Below are 22,650 nucleotides of genomic sequence, written 5' to 3'. Positions count from 1 at the left end.
TTTCTGTCTTAAAAAAGAGTAATGTTTCAACTATTCCTTAGAGAAAGTCCTCTCAGGTGGATTTTGGATAAGTGATCTTAATTTCTGATTACATAAATTAACCCATGAGTAAGAAGATGATATTTTATTGTAAAAATATGTGCCAGAGTACCTGTTAGGATCTCCACAATGGGTTTAGGTAGGGTTATCTTGGAATCCTGTGCACCATGCTCTGCTAACCTTGCTGTGTTAATTACATCATTTATGGTCTCCAATGTCATTGTATATGTAAAACCCCAAGACCAAACTTGAGGGTTGTCTGTCCTCTGGGTTCTTTGTTTCATTTTGTTTGCTAATGCTTCTCCATTTACAGCTGAATCAATTTTGTGATGTTTAAAAGTTTTATTGATGTCAAATGGAAGAAAGAAACAGAAGATTCCACTTCGTTCCTATAATCACCAAAAGCCTCAACCCAAAATCAGTCCTGTTGGTGGAGGCCAAGGCAAAAAGGCATCCTGTTAAAGGTTAGAGGTGATCATTAGATATTTATGGTTTTATGGTGGCTAATCTGTAAAAGGCAATGGCACCCCACTCCAGTACTCTTGCCTGGAAAATCCCATGGATGGAGGAGCCTGGTGGGCTGCAGTCCATGGGATCGCGAAGAGTCAGACACGACTGAGCAACTTCACTTTCACTTTTCACTTTCATGCATTGGAAAAGGAAATGGCATCCCACTCTAGTGTTCTTGCCTGGAGAATCCCAGGGATAGGGGAGCCTGGTGGGCTGCCATCTATGGAGTTGCACAGAGTCAAACACAACTGAAGTGACTTAGCAGCAGCAGCAGCAGCACAGGAAAAAAAAAATTAAAAACACAATATATGGAGACTAAACAACACGCTTCTGAATAATCAACAGATCATGGAAGAAATCAAAAGGAAATGGAAATATGCACAGAAACAAATGAAAATGGAAACACAACAATCTGAAACCTATGGAATTCAGTAAAAGCAATACTAAGAGCAATACAAAGTTCATAGAAATAGAAGCCTATCTCAAGAAACAAGAGAAACATCAAATAAACAACCTAACTTTACACCTAATGCAACTAGAAAAAGAAGAAAAGAAAAACCCCAAAGTTAGTAGAAGGAATGAAATTATAAAAATGAGATTAGAAATAAGTGAAAAGAAATGAAAGAGACTATAGCAAAAACTAAAAGCTGGTTCTTTGAGAAGATAAATAAAATAGACAAACCATTAGACAGACTCATCCAAAAAAAAAAAAAAAAGAAAGGAGATGGGGGAGAAGGATCAAATCAATAAAATTAGAAATGAAAATGGAGAAATCAAAACAGACAACACAGAAATACAAAAGATCATAAGAGACCACTATGAGCAATTATATGCCAAAAAAAGAAAAAAGGACAATTTGGAAGAAATGGACAAAGTTCACTTCCAGAACTGAACCAGGAAAAGTAGAAAATCTTAACAGACTCACCTCAAGGATGGAAATAAAAACTGAGTAAAAAATCTTCCAACAAACAAAAGCCCAGGACTAGATGGCTTCACAGGTGAATTCTACCAAATATTTAGAGACAAGCTAACATATACCTTACTCAAACTATTCCAGGAAATTGCAGAGGAAGGTAAACTTCCAAACTGATTCTATGAGGCTGCCATCACCCTGATACCAAAGCCAAAGATGCCACAAAACAATAAAATGACAGGCCAATATCACTGACGAACATACATGCAAAAATCCTTAACAAAATTCTAGCAAACAGAATCCAACAACACATTAAAAAGATCATACATACATCATGACCAAGTGGACTTTATCCAAGGAATACAAGGATTCCTCAATATTTGCAAATCAATCAATGTGATACACTATATTAACAAACTGAAAGATAAAAACCATATGATTATCTCAATAGATGCAGAGAAAGCCTTTGACAAAATTCAATATCCATTTACGATAAAAACTCTCCAGAAAGCAGGCAAAGAAGGAACATACCACAACACAACAGAAGCCATAAATGACAAACCCACAGCAAATGGGTGAAAAACTGAAAGCATTTCCTCTAAAATCAGGAATAAGACAAGGGTGCCCACTCTCACCATACTATCCAACATAGTTTTGGAAGTCCTAGCCACAGCAATCAGAGAAGAGAAAGAAATAAAAGGAATCCAGATTGGAAAAGAAAACTCTCACTGTTTGCTGATGACCTGATCCTCTACATAGAAAACCCTAAAGACAGCACTAGAAAATTACTAGAGCTAATCAATGAATATAGTAAAGTTGCAGGATATAAAATTAATACACAGAAATCCCTTGCATTTCTATACACTAACAATGAAAAAACAGAAAGAAATTAAGGAAACAATGCCATTCACCATTGCAACAAAAATAATAAAATACTTAGGAATAAATTTACCTAAAGAAATGAAAGACCTACATGTAAAAAACTATAGAACCCTGATGAAAGAAATCAAAGATGACACAAATAGATGGAGAAATATATCATGTTCATGGATTGGAAGAATCACTATAGTGAAAATGAGTTTACTACTCAAAGCAATCTACAGATTCAATGCAATCCCTACCAACCTACCAACGGCATTTTTCACAGAACTTGAACAAATAATTTCACAATTTGTATGGAAACACAAAAAACTTTGAACAGCAAAATCAATCTTGAGAAAGAAGAATGGAACTGGAGGAATCAACCTTCCTGACTTCAGACTATACCACAAAGCTACAGTCATCAAGACGATATAGTACAGACACAAAGACAAAAACATAGATCAATGGAACAAAATAGAAAGCACCTATGGACGCCTTATCTTTAACAAGTTCAGTTCAGTTCAGTCGCTCAGTCGTGTCTGACTCTTTGTGACCCCGTGAATCGCAGCATGCCAGGCCTCCCTGTCCATCACCAACTCCTGGAGTTCACTCAGACTCACGTCTATCGAGTCTGTGATGCCATCCAGCCATCTCAACCTCTGTCGTCCCCTTCTCCTCCTGCCCCCAATCCCTCCCAGCATCAGAGTCTTTTCCAATGAGTCAGCTCTTCGCATGAGGTGGCCAAAGTACTGGAGCTTCAGCTTCAGCATCATTCCTTCCAAAGAAATCCCAGGGTTGATCTCCTTCAGAATGGACTGGTTGGATTTCCTTGCAGGCCAAGGGACTCTCAACAGTCTTCTCCAACACCACAGTTCAAAAGCATCAATTCTTCAGCACTCAGCCTTCTTCATAGTCCAACTCTCACATCCATACATGACCACAGGAAAAACCATAGCCTTGACTAGACGGACCTTAGCCGGCAAAGTAATGTCTCTGCTCTTGAATATACTATCTAGGTTGGTCATAACTTTTCTTCCAAGGAGTAGGCGTCTTTTAATTTCATGGCTGCAGTCACCATCTGCAGTGATTTGGGAGCCCCCAAAAATAAAGTCTGACACTGTTTCTACTGTTTCCCCATCTATTTCCCATGAAGTGATGGGACCAGATGCCATGATCTTCGTTTTCTGTATCTTTAACAAAGGAGGCAAAAATATACAATGGAGAAAATGCAATCTGTTTAACAAGTGGTGCTGGGAAAACTGGTCAACCACCTGTAAAACAATGAAACCAGAACACTTTCTAACATCATACATAACAATAAACTAAAAATGGATTAAAGATCTAAATGTAAGACCAGAAACTATAAAATGCTTAGAAGAAAACATACGCAGAACACTCTCTGACATAAATCACAGCAATATCCTCTATGACCCACTTTCCAGAGTAATGGAAATAAAAACAAAATAAACAAGTGGGACCTAATTAAACTTTTGTAAACTGTAAGCAAGGTGAAAGGCAGCCTTCAGAATGGGAGAAAATAATAGCAAATGAAACAACTGACAAAGAATTAATCTCCAAAATATACAAACAGCTCATGCAGCTGAATACCAGAAAAATAAACTACTCAATCAAACAGTGGCCCAGAGAACTAAACAGACATTTCTGTTCATTCAAAGAGATATACAGACGGCTAACAAACACGAGAAGATGCTCTACATCATTCATTATCAGAGAAATGCAAATCAAAACCACAATGAGGTATCATCTCATGCCAGTCAGAATGGTTGCCATCAAAAAGTCAACAAATAATAAATGCTCGAGAGGGTGTGGAGAAAAGGAAACCCTCTTACACTGTTGGTGGGAATGAAAACTGGTATAGCCACCATGGAGAACAGTGTGGAGATTCCCTGAAAAACTGGAAATAGAACTGCCATAAGACCCAGCAATCCCACTGCTGGGCATACACACTGACGAAACCAGAACTGAAAGAGACACATGTACTCCAATGTTCATTGCAGCACTGTTTACAATAGCTAGGACATGGAAGCAACCCAGATGCCCTAGATGCACATGAATGGATAAGCAAGTAGTGGTACATATACACAATGGAATATTACTCAGCTATAAAAAAAGAACACATTTGAGTCAGTTCTAATGAGGTGAATGAAACTGGAGCTTATTATACAGAGTGAAGTAAACCAGAAACAGAAACATCAATACAATATATTAACATATATATATGGAATTTAGAAAGATGGTGATGACCCTATATGCAAGACAGCAAAAGAGACACAGATGTAAAGAACAGACTTTTGGACTCTATGGGAAAAGATGAGGGTGGGATGATTTTAGAATAGCATTGAGACATGTATATTACTGTATATAAAATAGATTACCAGTGCAAATTGTTGCATGAATAGGGCATTCAAAGCTGGTGCTCTGGGAAAACCCAGAGGGAAGGTGGGGGCGGGGGGGGGGGAGGGGGGCTCAGGAATGGGAGGACATATGTACACCCATGGCTGATTCATGTCAATGAATGGCAAAACCCCACAATATTGTAAAGCAATTAGCCTCCAATTAAAATAAACAAACAAAAAAACTAATAACATATGTTCCCATCACTTCCTAGCAAATAGAAGGGAAAAAGTGGAAGTAGTGATAGATTTTATTTTTTTGGGCTCCAAAATCATTGCGGACATTGATTGTAACCGTGATGTTCAGACATTTGTTCCTTGTAAGGATCGTTATAGAAACCTAGATTAAATATTACAAAGCAGAGACATCACTTTGCTGACAAAGTTCCGTATAGTCAATGCTATGGTTTTCCTAGTAATCATGTACAGATGTGAGAATTGGTCCATAAGGAAGGTTGATTGCTGAAGAATTTATGCTTTCAAATTGTGGTGCTGGAGAAAACTCTTGAGAGGTCCTTGGACTGCAAGGAGATCAAACCAGCCAATCCTAAAGGATATCAACCCTGAATATTCATTGGAAAGACTGTTGCTAAAGGTGAAGTTCCAAAACTGTGGCCACCTGATGTGAATAGCTAACTCATTAGAAAAGACCTTGATTCTGTGAAAGATTAAGAGCAGGAGAAGACTGTGGCAACAGAAGATAAGATGTTTAGATAGCATCACTGACTCAATGGATATGAATTTGAGCAGACTCTGGGAGATAGTGGAGGACAGATAAACCTGGCATGCTGCAGTCCATGGGGTCGCAAAGAGTCAGACATAGCGACTGAACAATGACAACAACAAGGTTTGCTCTGGATCAATTGCTCTCAGAAATAGGATTAAATTAAGTCCCTTTGAAATATTGTATGGTTGTTTTTTCTAGGCGTCTACCTAGATGGGATAAGTCTATAAATGTTCTGAAAGACCTAGAAGTTGACCATTATATTAAAACTTTGCACATTATACTAAACATTCCTCATGAATTTGCCTCCAACAGGTCTGCCTACACAACTGAAGTAAATGGTAATTTCATTATGGCTGGAGAGGAGTCAGTGTATTTTATTTTATAGCATAGGCATTTAGTATATATGTATTGAGAACTAGAACCCAAGTCCATCCCTATGCCCAATCCTATGTTCAATTACAAATTAGAAACAAAGAGCTAAGAGTTTCCATCAGGTCTAAATAGTTGTAGATAATAAAGGAAAGGCGATTTTACTACTAAAAATTTCTCAAGAATATTCATTGCCCCTGTTCAGCAGGAAAGAGCCACAACTGTCTTTGTCCCTTTTCTCACGGGAATGGATACTGACTGTAGGGAATTTTAATGGGTAAGAAACTTTGTTTTCTGTTATAAGTTAATCACTAAAGGGATATACATAATGGCCCATCTCTGGGAACCCAGCCTCGCAGGTAATGAGCATTAAGCTAAAATACCTCTGTTTAGCTCAGAGGAAACACCCTGACCAGGCCCACCTGTGAATGACTGCAGGAAGGAAGAAATTAAAACATCCTCTCAAGAGTCTGATCAGAACCAGGGGGGTGTTTGACTTTACTCCCTACCCTTTTAGTATAAAAGAAACTTGAATTCTAATTTAGGCAACATTGCTTTTGGGGGACATGAACCCACAATCTTCTTGGTCTGCTGGCTTTCCTTGCCCCAACAACTCATCTCCTGGTTTGCTGGATTGGACTGGGTAACACAGACTCTGGTGAAAGATGATGATGGGTCTGGGGCAGGTTCTCTGGTGTAGAGGATTTCCTGCCTTCTTCAAAAGGCCACATATCCTGCCCTTCTTCTGTCATCTGGCTACTTTCAGATGATATGATTTGTCTCCTGCACTGCATAAAGCATCCTTCCTGAGTAATGATTTCTCCCATCAATGGCTCCTGGGAAATTAAACAGTTCCTCATTCAGAAGAGGTTGGGGACTCCTGATACAAATCTCAGCAGATACCTTGTTCAGAAACAAGATTTTATGTTCTCCAGCAATAACTGTTCATCTGTCTTGTAGATTAACAACTTCCCATCATTTCATCAGCAACCTTGACACATCTATAAGTTTACTAAAATCTTTTGGTCAAATGCAGTTAATTAAAGGAGTGAATTGATGTACACAATATTCTGAATTTCAAAATTAAATAGGTATAAATAATCCCTAAACAAACAATGGGGCAAACCCAATGAATGGGTACCATTTTAAGTTTTGGTTATCCTTAAATTTATGCATTCATTCCATTTTTACAATTAGCTTGAACAGTTCTATGGTAAGTCATTTTGAGACTTTAAAAATAGGATTAGGCTAAATTCTTTACAATATTACATCTTCCCATTCATAACTTAAATAATAGAGAGGACCATCATAGTTTTCTTTCATGTTCTTCAATTACATTTTTAGTTCTCCAGCAAGACCTCAGAGTATGTTAGGCTTCTTTCCTCAGTAACTTTTTAAAAAATTGCTGCTGTGGATGGTATTCACTTCCATATCACAGAATTGCCTAATATTGCTATTATATGTTTGTATAAAGTGTGTTAGTCACTCAGTCATGTCTGACTCTTTGCGACCCATGGACTGTACCCCACTAGGCTCCTCTGTCCATGTTTGTATACTGAAGTTGTATTTAGTCACCAGAACTGTCTTCATTTGTTCTGACAGCTTATCAGTTGACAGTCTTAAATCTTCTAGGTAGATCATATTTCTTACAAATGAGATTTATTCTCATATCCCTGCATATCACTACTCTTTCTTGTTTTACTGCATTGGCTAAGATCTCCAAAACCATTGTTGTCTAGAAGTAGTAAAGGATAGCCTTACTCGGTCTCTGACAACAATGTGTCTAATATTTTACCCTTGAATATGTTTATTTTTAACAAGTTCAGAAATTCCTAGTTTGATAAATTATTTTTAATAAAAAATAATGTGCTAAACAAGATTTACTGCAATTTAAAATTACTCCTCTTGAGGACCTCGTAATTAAAGAGAAACATGAAACAAACAAATGTTATTTGTTTTACTTTGCTATCCAGGAAGCTCAGAGCCAAACCAAATATAACACCTCTGCTCAACTCAGGCCACAGCCTGCTCAACTGTATTATATTGGCACCATTTCTTCTCAACCCCCCACTTATACTAATTTATATCATCCTACATGTTTTCTCCTTACTTTACTATTTTAACACATGGATCTGTCAACTACCACAAATCTTTAATAAAAAGAGATGAAATATAAATGAAAACTTTAAGAGAGATGTGGCTTCAGCTGGATTTAAAATTAAGAATGAGAAATGCAATGTGGACCCCAAAATACTGGTAGGTCTTCGTGTGATTTCCTGGTAACTAATGAATTTGTTATTAAAAGGTGATTAGTAAGTCTCTTGGGTGGCTATGTGAATCAAGTCTTGGAAGACACCTGAAGTTTAAAAAGTTAAAATTCTGTGTATCCTTAGGAATCTAGTCCAGAGGAAATCCAGTAGTTAGGTAAGGCCTGCTTATACTTACATTGGCCTAGAGCATGGCTCAGAGGTAAAGAATCTGCTTGCCAATGCAGGAGATACAAGAGACTCGGGTTTGATCTCTGGGTTGGGAATATCCTCTGAATAGGAAATGGTAACCTACTCCAGTATCCTTGCCTGGAAAATTCCACAGACAGAGGAGCCTGGCAGGCTACAGTCCATGAAATTGCAGTCTGACATGACTGAACAACTGAACATGAGCATGATACTAACATTGTTAGGCTTAATTATCTGTCACAAGTAGCCATTAGTAAATATTTTCATTTGATACAATGAAGAGAAACCCAGGAGCTATTATCAACATTTTGAGTAATAGGTGGTTAATAAGTTTGTTGAATGCACACCCAGGTTGTTTCAAATCTCTTTTGGAAGGCATCAAGGAAAAATGATTACAAGACTTCCCTGGTGATTCAGTGCAGAGCCTTAACCACTGTATGCTGTGAGACACAGCCAAAAATGAAAGAGTTATAGTTGAATCATCAAGCTAAAAAATAACTATACCCCCCAACACAAGCATAATATATAAGACCCATAATTTGTGATTTTAATTTGTGTGTCAGGCCTTTAACTATAACATAAACATTTCTATAATTTAGATAAACATCTGAATTCCTCTGTTTTTGAGGCTCAAGAAATGGTTTTCTTTTTTCTTTAATCTAGATAAGTTATCTAGTCTCCATATGAGTTGACACCATTCCACAACCACCCTTTCACAAAGACAGACAAATCTTTAGTAGAAGTTAAATTTATAAACATTTAACATAATTTGAGAAATACACAGTAAAAGAGAACCATGTGGTTATGTGGTATGTTTTAACTAAGGAAAAACCCCCATAATTCCTAGTTATGTTACTGTTCTGGCTCATCAGAATTCACAGCATATGTGGGGTTCTCTCATGTCCAATGAAGTCAAGCAAATGTAATAGAAGGTGCTCCAGGCTGACACACTTCTTCATCATACAAATCTTCTGGTAGCTCCTTTTCATCCTCATCAGGGAAATATGTCGGAAATGGTAGATTTTTACAGAAATCCTTATATGCAGGCAGTATAGAATCTTTGATCTGGGAGGTAGGGGAAGCAAAGATCTTATTAATAAGTTTTTTAAAGATAGTCTGGTTTACTTATAATCCTAGAATATCTGTTTTCGCATTTTGTTTATTTTTTCTTTGTTTTCAGTTTCTACATTTTCTAATGTGAACAATATAGCTGTTATACACTGAGTTCCTCATACTTTATATATGTATATGTATATATACATATATGTATATTCCAATAAACTTAACTAATCCAATGACAGAAACATAGACTTCCTCAAGTTAATCAACTACCTCATGAGAATCCCATGGATAGAGGAGCCTGGTGGGCTACAGTCCATAGGATTGCACAGTTGGACACAACTGAAGTGACTGAGCACAAACCCACACAGATGCTATTAGAACCATCTTATGGAAAAAAAATGAACTGAACCAACTTTTTTGCCAACCCAATGTATATTCTACCATAGGATTTTTTGAGCTCAGATTAAAGAAAATAAAATTTATCTAGTACTTTTGTTAGTCTTAATTTTAACAAATAACCCCAAATTCTAATACATAACCCCAAATAACAAGTTTTATTAAGGAAATTAGCATATATTTAACAAGTAGTGTTCTGAGAGCTAAACATAGAGTAGTATTTAACAAAAAACAATAATAATGCCAGAGTCTCTAAATTAGCTCTATTAACTAACCTTTATATTTGAAAAATATTCTAATTACATTTGTGAATTCATAAACTGAGGAATAACATAGATATTGAAATGATCTAAAATGTTGTTATATTTTTGGAAAATATTATTAGATTCTTTAAAGCTTCTGACTCATTCCACAAACTCCATTCAGAGATAAATAAAAAAAATTACGTGTTAATTATACACACAGATTAAAATAAGACATTTTGGCAATAAGAAATGAGTAATTTGGTTGACGTTAGTACACAGCTGCTAGGAATAGCAAAGTACAGAAAAACATTTATATTCATATCTCTCATTAAAATTGTTGGAAATTACCAGTCAGTTGCCTAAAAGGAAACACTTGTTTTAATCTTTTTTCCAATTCTCTAATTCTGGGTTCAACTTCAACTTGGAAAAAAAAAGATATTCTTACCAATTAAACTGTCTCAGAATTTATAAAAGAAAACCCAAGCAAATACACAATAAAGAGAACACCAAAATTTTCTGTGGTAATTTACTGCAAGATATTGAGTATACTTCCCTTTGCCATACAGTAGGTCCTTATCGGTTATCTATTTGATATTTAGTAGTCTGCATCTGCTAATTCCAAGATACTAATTTATCCCTCTCTTATTCTTTTCCCCTTTGGTAACCACAAGTTTGTGTTCTATGTTTGTGAGTCTATTTCTGTTTTTGTAAATAAGTTCATTTATATCTTTTTTTTAGATGCCACATATGAGTGACATATGATATTTCTCTTTGACTTAGTATGGTAATCTCTAGGTTCAACCATGTTGCTGCAAATGGCACTTTCTTTTTTATAGCTGAGTAATATTCCACCTTGGGCTTCCCAGGTGATGCAGTGGTAAAGAATCCTGTCAATGCAGGAGATACAGACTTGATCCCAGGATTGGGAAGATCCCCTGGAGTAGGAAATGGCAACCCACTCCAGTATTCTTGCCAGGAAAACTCCATGGACAGAGGAGCCTGGTGGGTTATAGTCCATGGGGTTGCAAAGAGTTGGACATGACTGAGTTGAGTGCACGCACACACACACACACACACACACACAATTTTCCACTGTATAAATGTACCATGGATTCTTTATATCTCTTTCGATGTACATTTAGGTTGTTGCCATGTCTTGGCTACTGTAAATAGGATTGTGATGAACAATGGCAAGCATGTACCCCTTTGAATTATCATTTTCTCTGGTTATACATCCAGGAGTCAGACTGCTGGGCTATATGGTAACTCAGATTTTTAGTTTAAGGAATTTCCATACTGTTTCCTATAGTAGCTGCACCAATTTACATTCCCACCAACAGTGTAGAGGGTTCCCTTATCTCCATATCAACTCCAGCATTTACTACTGATAGACATTTTAATGATGGTCATTCTGACTGGTATGAGGTGACTTCCTCACTGTAGTTTTGATTTGCATTTCCCTACTAATTAGCGAGGGGTTTTTTTTCATATGCCTTTTAGCTATCTGTATGTCTTCTTTGGAGAAATGCCTGCTTAGATCTTTTGCCTGTTATTTGATTGGGTTGTTTGTTTTTTTGAAGTTGAGTTGTATGAGCTGTTTATATATTTTGGAAATTATTCTCTGTTGGTAGCGCCATTTGCAAATATTTTCTCCCATTCTCCAGGTTGTTTTTTCACTTTGTTTATGGTTTCCTTTGTTGTGAAAACTTTTAAATTTCATTAGGTTCCATTTGTTAATTTTTGTATTTCCATTACTCTATGAGATGGATCAAAAAAGATATTGCTGTGATTTATGTCAGAGTGTTCCGCCAGTTTTCCTGTAGAAGTTTATAGCATCCCATATTATTTTTAGACCTTTAATCCAATTCATTTCTGTAAATGGTGTTAGAGAATGTTCTAGTCTTGTACATGCAGATGTCCAATTTTACCACACTACTTATTGAAAAGACCATTATTTCTCCATTGTATATTACTGCCTTTTTAATGTAGGTTAGCTGATCATAGGTGTGTGGCTTTATTTTGGGGTTTTCTATTCTATTTCGTTGATCTATATGTCTGTCTTTGTGCCAGTACCAAACTGTTTGGATTACTGTAACTCTGTAGTATAAAGTCAGGGAACCTGATTCCTTCAGCTCTGTACTTCTTTCTCAAGATTGAATTTGCCTATCCTGGATTTTGTGTTTCCATACAAAATTTAAAATTTCTTTTCTAGTTCTATGAAAAATGTCATTGTAAATTTTGTAGGGAATACATTGAGTCTATAGATTGCCTTGGACAGTATGATCATTTTAATAATGTTGATACCTCCAATCCAAGAACATGGTATATCTTTTCATCTGTTTGTGTCTTCTTCAATTTTCTTCATCAGCATCTCAGTTTTCTGAGTATAGGTATTTTGCCTCCTTTAGTAGGTTTGTTCCTAAGTATTTTATTCTTTTTGATGTGATGGTAAATGAGATTATTTCCATAATTTTATCATCTGATTTTTATTGTTAGTGTAAAGAAGTACAACAGACTTCTGTGTATTAATTTTGCATCCTGCAATTTTACCAAATTCATTGATGAGATCTAGTAATTTTCTGATAGCATCTTCAGGATTTTCTATGTACAGTCTCATTTCATCTGTAAACAGTGATAATTTTATTACTTCTTTTGCAATCTGGATTCTTTTTCTTCTGATTGCTGTGGCCAGAAATTCCAAAACTATGTTGAATAGAAGTGGCGAGAGTGGGTACTTGTCTTCTGCCTGATCTTAGAGGAAATGCTTTCAGCTTTTTGCTATTGATTATGATGCTAGCTGTGGGTCTGTCATATATGGCCTTTATTATGTTGAGGCAGGTTCCCTCAATGGCTGCTTTCTGGAGAGTTTTACCGTAAATGGATGTTGAATTTTATCAAAAGCTTTTCCTGCATGTATTGAGATGACCATATTGTTTTTATTCTTCAACTTGTTAATGTGCTGTATGATATTAATTGATTTGCAGATACTGAAAAATCATTACATCCTTGGGATAAATCCCAATTGATTGTGATGTATGATCCTTTTAATGTATTTTTGGATTCAGCTGGCTAGATTTTTTTTAAAATTTTATTGGGGAGTTTTGCATCTATTATCATCAGTGATATTGGCCTGTAATTTTCTTTTTTTGTAATTATCTTTAATTTTGGTATCAGGGTGATGGTGAATGTGTGCTAAGTTGTTTCACTCGTATCTGACTCTGTGACCCTATGGACTTGTAGCCTCCCAGGTTCCTCTGTCTATGGAATTCTCCAGTCAAGAATACTGGAGTGGGTTGCCATGCCCTTCTCCAGGGGATCTTCCCAACCCCGGGACTGAACCTGCGTCTCATATCTCCTGCATTGGCAGGTGGGTTCTTTACCGCTAGCACCACCTGGGAAGCTCAGGGTGATGGTAGCTTCATAGAATGAGTTCAGAAATGCTCGTTCCTCTGTAACTTTCTGAAACTGCTTCAGAAGGATAGGTGTTAACTCTTCTTTAAATGTTTGATACAGTTTTTCTGTGTAGTTATCTGGTCCTGGACTTTTGTCTGTTCAGTTTTAAAATTACTGCTTCAATTTCAGTACTGGTAATTGGTCTGTTCATATTTTCTGTTTCTTCCTTGCTTAGTCTTGGGAGGCTGTACCTTCATAAGAATTTGTCCATTTCTTCCAGGTTGTCCATTTTATGGTTATATACTTGCTTGTGGTGGTGGTTTAGTCACTAAGTCATGTCCAACTCTTGAGACCCCATGGACACACACCAGGCTCCCTGTCCATGGGATTCTCCAGGCCAGAATACTTGAGTGGGTTGCCATTTCCTTCTGTAATGCTTGTAGCAGCCTCTTATGATCTTTTGTATTTCTGTGGTATAGGCTTTAACTTCTGCTTTATCATTTCTGATTTGGATCCTCTCCTTTCTCTTCCCATAATGAATCTAGCTAAAAGTTTATCAACTTTGTTTATCTTTTTAAAGAATCAGCTTTTAGTTTCATTGATCTTTTCTACATTTTTTTGGTTTGTTTTTAGTGTCTATTTATTTCTGCTCTGATCTTCATGATTTCTTATTTTCTACTAACTTTGGATTTCAATTGTTTTTCTTTCTCTAGTTGCTTTAGGTATAAGGCTATGTTGATATTTTTCTTATTTCCTAAGGCAAGTTTGTACTGCTATAGACTTTCTTCTTAGAACTGCTTTTGTTCAATAGATTTTTAATCATCATTATTTCATTTTCATTTTTCTCTAGGTATTTTTTTATTTCTTCAGTGATCCATTGGTTGTTTAGTAGCATATTATTTAGCTTTTGCATGTTTATGTTTTTGATTTTTTTCTTGTGGTTGTTTTCTTTTTCATTGTCTGCACCAAACAGCTTGTGGTATATCAGTTCCATGGCCAAAGAATGAATCCACGTCCTTAGCAGAGAAAGTGCTGAGTCCTAACCACTGGATCACTAGGGAATTCCCTGGTTGCTTTCTAATCTCATAGCATTGTGATCAGAAAAGATGCCTGATGCAATTTCAGTTTTCTTAAATTTACCAAGGCTTGCTTTGTAACCCAACACATGACCAAACCTGAAGAATGGTACACATGCCCTTGAAATGTATATTTCCATCTGGTCTAATGTGTCATTTAAGGCCTGTGTTTCCTTAGTGATTTTTCTGTCTGGATGATCTGTCCATTGATGTAAGTGGGGCATTAAAATTCCCTACTAGTATTACTGTCAATTTCCACTTTTATGTCTATTAATATCTGTCTTACTTGTTGCGATGCTCCTATGTTGGGTGTGTATATACTCACAATTGTTACATCTTCTTTCCTTGATCATTATGTAATTTCCTTCGTTGTCTCTTTCAACATTTATTTTTTAAAGTGGTCTGATATGAATATTGCTACTCCAGCTTTCTTTTAATTTCCATTTGCATGGAATGTCTTTTTCCATCCTACTGCTTTCAGTTTATATGTCTCTAGAACTGAAGTGGGTCTCCTCTAAACAACACATATACAGGTCTAGTTTCTGTATCCATTTAGCCAGTCTATGCCTTCTGATTAGAGCAATTAATCCCCTTCAATTCAGTCGCTCAGTTGTGTCCAACTCTTTGTGACCCCGTGGAGGATAGCATGCCAGGCATCCCTGTCCATCACCAGCTCCCGGGGCTTACTCAAACTCATGTCCATTGAGTCAGTGATGTCATCCAACCATTTCATCCTCTGTCATCCCCTTCTCCTCCCACCTTCAATCTTTCCCAGGATCAGGGTCTCTTCACATCAGGTGGCCAAAGTGTTGGAGTTTCAGCTTCAACATCAGTCTTCCCAATGAATATTCAGGACTGATTTTCTTTTGGATGGACTGGTTGGATCTCCTTGCAGTCCAAGGGACTCTCAAGAGTCTTCTCCAACACCACAGTTCAAAAGCATCAGTTCTTCAGCACTTAACTTTCTTTACGGTCCAACTCTCACATCTATACATGACCACTGGAAAAACCATTGCTTTGACTAGACAGACCTTTGTTGGCAAAGTAACATCTCTGCTTTTTAATATGCTCTCTAGGTTGGTCATAGCTTTTCTTCCAAGGAGCAAGTGTCTTTTAATTTCATGGCTGCAGTCACCACATGCAGTGATTTTGAAGCCCCCCAAAATAGTCTGTCACTGTTTCCCTTGGTTCCCATCTATTTCCCATGAAGTGATGGGACCAGATGCCATGATCTTAGTTTTCTGAATGTTGAGTTTTAAGCCCAACTCTTTCACTCTCCTCTTTCACTTTCATCAAGAGGCTCTTTAGTTCTTTATTTTTTGCTATAAATGTGATGTCATCTGCATATCTGAGGTTATTGATATTTCTCCCAGCAATCCTGATTCTAGCTTGTGCTTCATCCAGTCCACCATTTCTCATGATGTACTCTTGCATTTAAGGTAATTATCAATATATGTTCTTATTGTCATTTTGTTAACTGTTGTGGACTTCTGTGGGTCTCCCTCCACCCCCACCACTTTCTTTTGTTCTCTGATCTTGTGATTTGATGATTACCTTTAGTGTTGTTTGGGTTCCTTTTACTTTTGTGTATGTGTTAGTCACTTAGTTGTGTCCAACTCTTTTGCAACTCCATGTACTGTAGCCTGCCAGGCTCCTCTGTCCATGGAACTGTCCAGACAAGAATACTGGAGTGGGTTGCCATTTCCTCCTCCAGGGGATTTTCCTGACCCAGAGATTAAACCCAGGTCTCCTGCAATGCAGGCAGATTCTTACCATCTGAGTTATTAGTAGTTCTACAGCTCAGATGGTAAAGCTATTTGTGTATATATATAGATTATGTATTTTTGGTTTGTGATTGCCATGAGGTTTTGGTACATCAGCTATATACATATGATTAAGTTGCTGATTTTGTAATTTCAATTGCATTTTATACACCCCACATTAGTACTCTTCTCCCGTCATGATTACTGTTTTTTTGATATCATATTTTACATCTAATTGTTTTATGTATCCCTTAACTGTGTATTGTGGATACAGATGATTTTACTACTTTTGTCTTTTAACCTCCCTACTAGTTTTCGTGGATGATTTCATACCTTTATTGTATGTCTGCTCACTGTTTATCAGTGAGCTTTTCCACTTCATAATTTTCTTGTTTCTAGTTGCGGCCTTTTCTTTTCTGCTTAGAGAACTTCCTTTCAGTTCAGTTCAGTTGCTCAGTCATGTCTGACTCTTTGCGACCCCACGCCAGGCCTCCCTGTCCATCACCATCTCCTGGAGTTCACTCAAACTCACGTCCATTGAGTCGGTGATGCCATCCAGCCATCTCATCCCATCGTCCCCTTTTCCTCCTGCCCCCAATCCCTCCCAGCATCAGAGTCTTCTCCAATGAGTCAACTCTTTACATGAGGTGGCCATAGTACCAGAGTTTCAGCTTTAGCATCATTCCTTCCAAAGAATACCCAGGGCTGATCTCCTTTAGAATGAACTGGTTGGATCTCCTTGCAGTCCAAGAAACTCTCAAGAGTCTTCAGTATCTGCTATAAAGCTGGTTTGGTGATGCTGAAATCTTTATCTTTTGCTTGTCTGTAAAGCTTCTGAGTTCTCCATCAAATCTGAATCAGAGTCTTGCTGGGTATCCTTGTTTGTAGATTTTTTCATCACTAAATGTATCATGCCATTCTTTTCTGGCCTGCAGAATTTCTGTTCAAAAACCAGCAGACAGTCTTATGGGAGTTCACTTGTATGTTCTAGTTTTTCCCTGTAGCTGTTAATATTTTCTCTATTTATTGTCAATTTGATTCTTATGTGTACTGGTGTGTCCCTCTTTGGGTTAGTCCTATATGAGACTTTCTTCACTTCCTGGACTTGGGTAATTGTTTCCTTTCCCAGGTTATGGAAATTTTCAGGTATTTGAGGCTACCTCTTCAAATATTTTCTCATGCCCTCTCTTCTATGATCCCTATGATAAGAATGTTAGTGTGCCTGATGTTGGCCCAAAGGTCTCTTAAACTGTCCTCATTATTCATCTCTGTTTGCTTGTTTTCTGACTGTTAAAAACTTCTAACTACTTGCTCTGCATATCCATTTTTTTTCTAAGTTCTTGGATAATCTTTTAATCATTACTTTGAACTCCTTGAATACAATGCCTAAACTTCACTTCACTTAGTTGTTCTTCTGAGGTTTTATCTTGTTCCTCCATCTGAAACATACTCTTCTGTTGCCTCATTCTGTTTAAATTTCTACTTGTATTTCTTTGTATGTGATAGGTTAGTTAGGTTTCTCAATCTTGGAGAAGTGGCCCTCTATATGGGATGTCTTGTGTATTCTAGCAGTACACTCCTAGCTCATCATCAAAGGCTCAGGGATCAGTTGGTCCCAACAGATTGTCTGATCAGTTTGCAGGCTCAGTTCCACAGGCTGTGTGATTTAGTTTTCTTGTTTCTGGTATCTGTCCCCTGCTGGATGGGGCTGCTCTATAAGCTTGTGCAGGCTTCTTGGAGGGAGAGGGGTTGGTGACTGCTCACTGATGGGTAGGACTGGTTCTTGGCCCTCTGGTGGGTAGGCTTGTGTCAAGAGGTGTGTCAAAGGTGGCTATGGGCTCAGGAAGTCTTTAGGCAGCCTGTCTGTTGATGGATGCAGCTGTGTCTTTGCCCACTTGGTTGCTTGGCCTCCAGGTGTCCTAGCACTGGGAGCCTACAGGCTGTTGGGTAGGGCCAGGTCTTTGTACTAATGACCCAAGCAAGACATCAGCCTCCAATGAGAGTTCATGATGAATACTCCCTAATATATCTGCCACTGGTTTTTACATCCCCAGGTTGAACCACAGCTGCTTGACAACTTCCAGTTAATCCTCCAAGACCACCAGGTAGGTCTGACCCAGGCTCCTATGAAATTACTGCTTTTGCCATGGTTCCAGGTGCACATGAGATTTTGCATGTTCCCTTCAACAGTAAGGTCTCTGCTTCCCCCAGTCCTATGGAGCTCCTGCTATCAAGCTCTGCTGGCCTTCAAAGCCAAATGCTCTGGGAGCTCCTCTTTCTGATGTTAGCCCTGGGGAGGTTCAGAACTCACTCCTGTGGGAGAACTTCTGTGATATACTCATTCTCCAGTTTGTGGTAGCCAGGTGGTAAAGGATTTGATTATATCACAAGTGCACTCTCTACCATCTCATTGTGGTTTCTTCTTTATATCACTGGATGTAGAGTATCATTTTTGGGAGGTTCCAGTCTTTGGTTTTAAATTGATGGTTGGTCAGCAGTTAATTGTGATTTTGGTATGCTCATAAGAGGTGAACTCAAGGTCCCTCTACTCCACTATCTTTTGCCAAAGTTGCTGGTACATGTTTTTGTGTACTGAACCTTACCACTGGCTTTATTATTTCCCTGCCTTCAGGACTCTCTCTTTCATTCTTTTTTATTTACGTATATTGGCAAACCAGTTCAATTCCTTTTTAGGAAAGCTGGAGGTAGAACACACACACACGAAACAGGCAAAACTGAAAATAAACTCACATTATAAATCAGGATATAGGGACAAGCACACATGCATAGTAAGTATATTATGTTGTAGAAAACAGTTCTTTAGGCTCTCTTAATACATTTAGTGAATTCCAACAACAAAAACTTACATTGATTAAACAGGTTTTAGTATCCCTAAGACACTTACTAACTTTAGAATGAAAAAAAAAAAGTTACTGGCAGCCTAGTACTCTGTATTCTGATGAAGCCAAAAGCTCCTGTGGAATGAGTGAATTAATGAGGCTGCCCATCCAGCAAAAAGAGCCTAGACCCCCAAAGACAAGGGGCTTATTCACCTGCTATGGAATCATTGGGAAGAATGGACAAAGTGGGGTGAATATTTTCAGAAGATTTACCAAACTTTTGACATTTAAAGCACAAGCTCACAAAACACTCCCCTAAACCCACACTTTAATATTTGGGATGGACATTTAAGGTTATAAAAGACAGTTAAAGGATACTATATTTCAAAGACTTTTTTCAAGATGAGTTCTTTTATCAAAATCTGTTTGTTGGAAATATATTCATTAGTGTGTTAACACTTCAAAGTGGCCAGACACTTCTTTGATGGTATAGTTTCTCAAAATGCATTTGGATTCGTCTTTTGGAATTGCCTTCAGTGTACTTTCTGAACATCTTCAGTGATAGCAAGCCATCAGTCATTAAGTGGATTGAGTTTTTGGAGGCAATCTTTGTTGAAGTGGATGGAAAATCTAAATAGTAAGTGTTGTTGATTGTAAATTGTCTGTAACAACCAGATCTGAACCCTGTACATGTGGTATTTCAAGGTAGTTGACTTATTCATCCCTGTTGGTGTCAAGGACAATAGTGGGGTAAACCTGAGCAGTTCTTAGCTGGAAGCTAGCCTAGAACTGTATACAGCGAATGGAAAGAAAAGGAGGATTTGGCAATGTTTAAAATTTCGTCTGCTATCCAGTATAATTTATTATGAAAAATGGTTATTTTCCTTTTTTCTCTTTTATTAGGTTGTGATTTAAAATGACATAACAAAATCTGGAGATAGGAATACATTGAATTCTGAGGCCAAACTGTTAGGAGAAGCAGAGTGACAATCTGCTGGCTTCTGGTACCAGTATGACTTGGGTGACCTGGAGCTTGGAAACACCTAAACCTAAAAACCTGAAAACCAAAACCAAACCAAAACAAAAAACAAAAACCTGCCCAAATCTTGCAATAATTAATCAAATGCATTTTTTTTTCTTAAAAAAAAAAAAAAAAAAAAAAGAGAATTCAATCAAAGAAGTGAAGAGTTCCAGAAAAGTGAAAGTGTTAGTCACTTAGTTGTGCCCAACTCTTTGTGACCGTATGGACTGCAGCCTGCCGGGCTCCTCTGTCCATGGGATTCTCTAGGCAAGAATACTGGAGTGGGTTGCCATGCCCTCCTCCAGGGATCTTGCCAACCCAGGGACTGAACCCAGGGCGCCTGCATTGCAGGTGGATTCTTTACCATCTGAGCCACCAGGGAAGCCAGAAAGTGAATTTTAATTACTGTAAGACTGAAACAAATTTGGTACCTTATGCTAGTAATGCAATTGACTTGACCTGACTGGAAAAATCTAGGATTTAAGTTTCAACCTATTTTGTTGTTCTTGTTAGAAAATTAATGAAAGCCTATTTCTGAGAACTGCTGATACACTTCTACTACAAGTTCATTTTTCAGAATGGACAATTCAAAATTCAAAAGTGATCTCTCATTTTGTATTATGTTGACTTAAATCCCAGGTTGAATATTTATTTTGTTTTTATTTGATGGGAAAAAAAGTCTCTAAGAGCTTAAGAATTTTTTTCAAGTCTATCTTGTACAACGTGTTTTCTTCTCTTCATGTTTGAACACAAAAATACATTTTCAAGGAAAAGACAGAGCAATGCTAGTAATAATAATAAATCTCTCAAAATGTCCACTTCAAACCACCTTTCTTGTTGATTCTCATTTAACTTTCACCTCACATAATTCCAGTTCCCATGTCAAAGTACTCTTTAAAAATGAAAAAGTCTTTGGAAAGATGGAGATATATTGGTATTTTTAATAAGTAGTTTTGCTACTAACCTTTTTGTATTTCTAAAGAGCCTCTTACTAGACCTACCCTTTGTATAGGCTTATGGTTTTAGAGACATAACCTATAGGTTATTTTATGCAATTTTCTCACTCAGGTGCTACTACATAAGTAGAAAAATTAGCAAAGAACACGTGGGGAAACAGCTACTTATTTTCAAGTCACATATGGGTGAGAAGAGAACTCATGGCACACATCCATATCTCTGAACAAGAGAAAATAAAGACTGTTACACATACCTTTACTAAGCAATTTCTGTGTCCAGGTACAGAACCATTGACATAGATTATATTGTGCTTTGTGTTTATTCGCCACACCTAAAGTAGAAATAAAATCAAACTTTAAGAGTTGAAAGTATGAGAACACACTTACATTAATACAAACGAAAGCTGAGACTATAAGTAGCCTGGAGTTATAATCATGTTAGCAACTCAAAATATTGAATGAGAATAAAAAATTCAAATCCTATAGATGACTTGTATTGTAATACCACAACACATGTCTCATGTTAAGTGGTAGAAAACTCTCATTTTAAGTATAAATGTGACTGAACAATCAAGACTACTAGGATGTCTCAATATTCTGCTGGCACCATTAAGAGTAACAAGTGGAAATTCAAGTTTATTTTTAGTTAATATGAGCTTGCAACTAGAAACTGGGAAGCCATCATCTCTCTGGGTCTGATTTTTTTAAAAAGTGTGCTAAGCAGATGGCCTTCAAACAGATCTTTACATGGGGAAAACATTTACACAAGTGAGAATAGTCAAGAAATAGTACTGAGAAAGGGTTTGGGGGAAAATCCAGTTTGATCCACACCTCATGGGTAAATGTTAAATACTAGGGAAACCGATATCTCTCCTGTCATACATATGCATACATGAAAAGAAAATACACACAGTAGATACAAATAGATGTCTATGTTAAGAGGAGAGTGAAAAAGTTGACTTAAAACTCAACATTCAGAAAACGAAGATCATGGCATCTGGTCCCATCACTCCATGGCAAATAGATGGGGAAACAGTGGAAGCAGTGACAGACTATTTCCCTGGGCTCCAAAATCACTGCAGATGGTGACTGCAGCCATGAAATTAAAGGATGCTTGCTCCTTAGAAGAAAAGCTATGACCAACCTAGACAGCATATTAAAAAGCAGATTTGTCAACAAAGGTCCATCGAGTCAAAGCTACGGTTTTTCTAGTAGTCATGTATGGATGTGAGAGTTGGACTATAAAGAAAGCTGAATGCTGAAGAATTGATGCTTTTGAACTGTAGTGTTGGAGAAAACTCTTGAGAGTACCTTGGACTGCAAGGAGATCAAATCAGTCAATCTTACAGGAAATCAGTCCTGAAAAATTCACTGGAAGGACTGATGCTGAAGCTGAAACTCCAATATTTTGGCCACCTGATGTGAAGAACTGACTCATTGGAAAAGACCTTGATGCTGGCAAAGATTGAAGGTGGGAAGAGAAGGGGATGACAGAGGATGAGATGGTTGGATGGCATCACCAACTTGACAGACATAAGTTTGAGTAAGCTCTGGGATTTGGTGATGGACAGGGAAGCCTGGCATGCTGCAGTTCATGGGGTCACAAAGA

At 37.4% G+C, this 22,650-nt stretch overlaps 1 protein-coding gene across 1 annotated transcript in view; it reads right to left on the bottom strand.

Annotated features, from left to right (window-relative positions):
* Positions 1–9,021: 9,021 nt before the first annotated feature.
* The window catches only part of MRPL3 (mitochondrial ribosomal protein L3), a 56,634-nt gene continuing 43,005 nt past the window's right edge, over positions 9,022–22,650 (bottom strand). Inside the window, exons 9-10 of the mRNA XM_004003343.5 lie at positions 21,296–21,373; positions 9,022–9,354 (exon numbers count right to left, since the gene is read on the bottom strand). Of these exons, the coding sequence (XP_004003392.2) occupies positions 9,202–9,354; positions 21,296–21,373 (231 nt within the window). The 3' untranslated portion in view covers positions 9,022–9,201. The remainder of the gene's footprint in view (positions 9,355–21,295; positions 21,374–22,650) is intronic.

Source organism: Ovis aries, chromosome 1 (assembly GCF_016772045.2).
Source record: "Ovis aries strain OAR_USU_Benz2616 breed Rambouillet chromosome 1, ARS-UI_Ramb_v3.0, whole genome shotgun sequence".
NCBI lineage: Eukaryota > Metazoa > Chordata > Mammalia > Artiodactyla > Bovidae > Ovis > Ovis aries.
The sequence above is the reverse complement of the archived record's forward strand: the minus strand, read 5'-3'. Positions and strand labels throughout refer to the sequence as shown.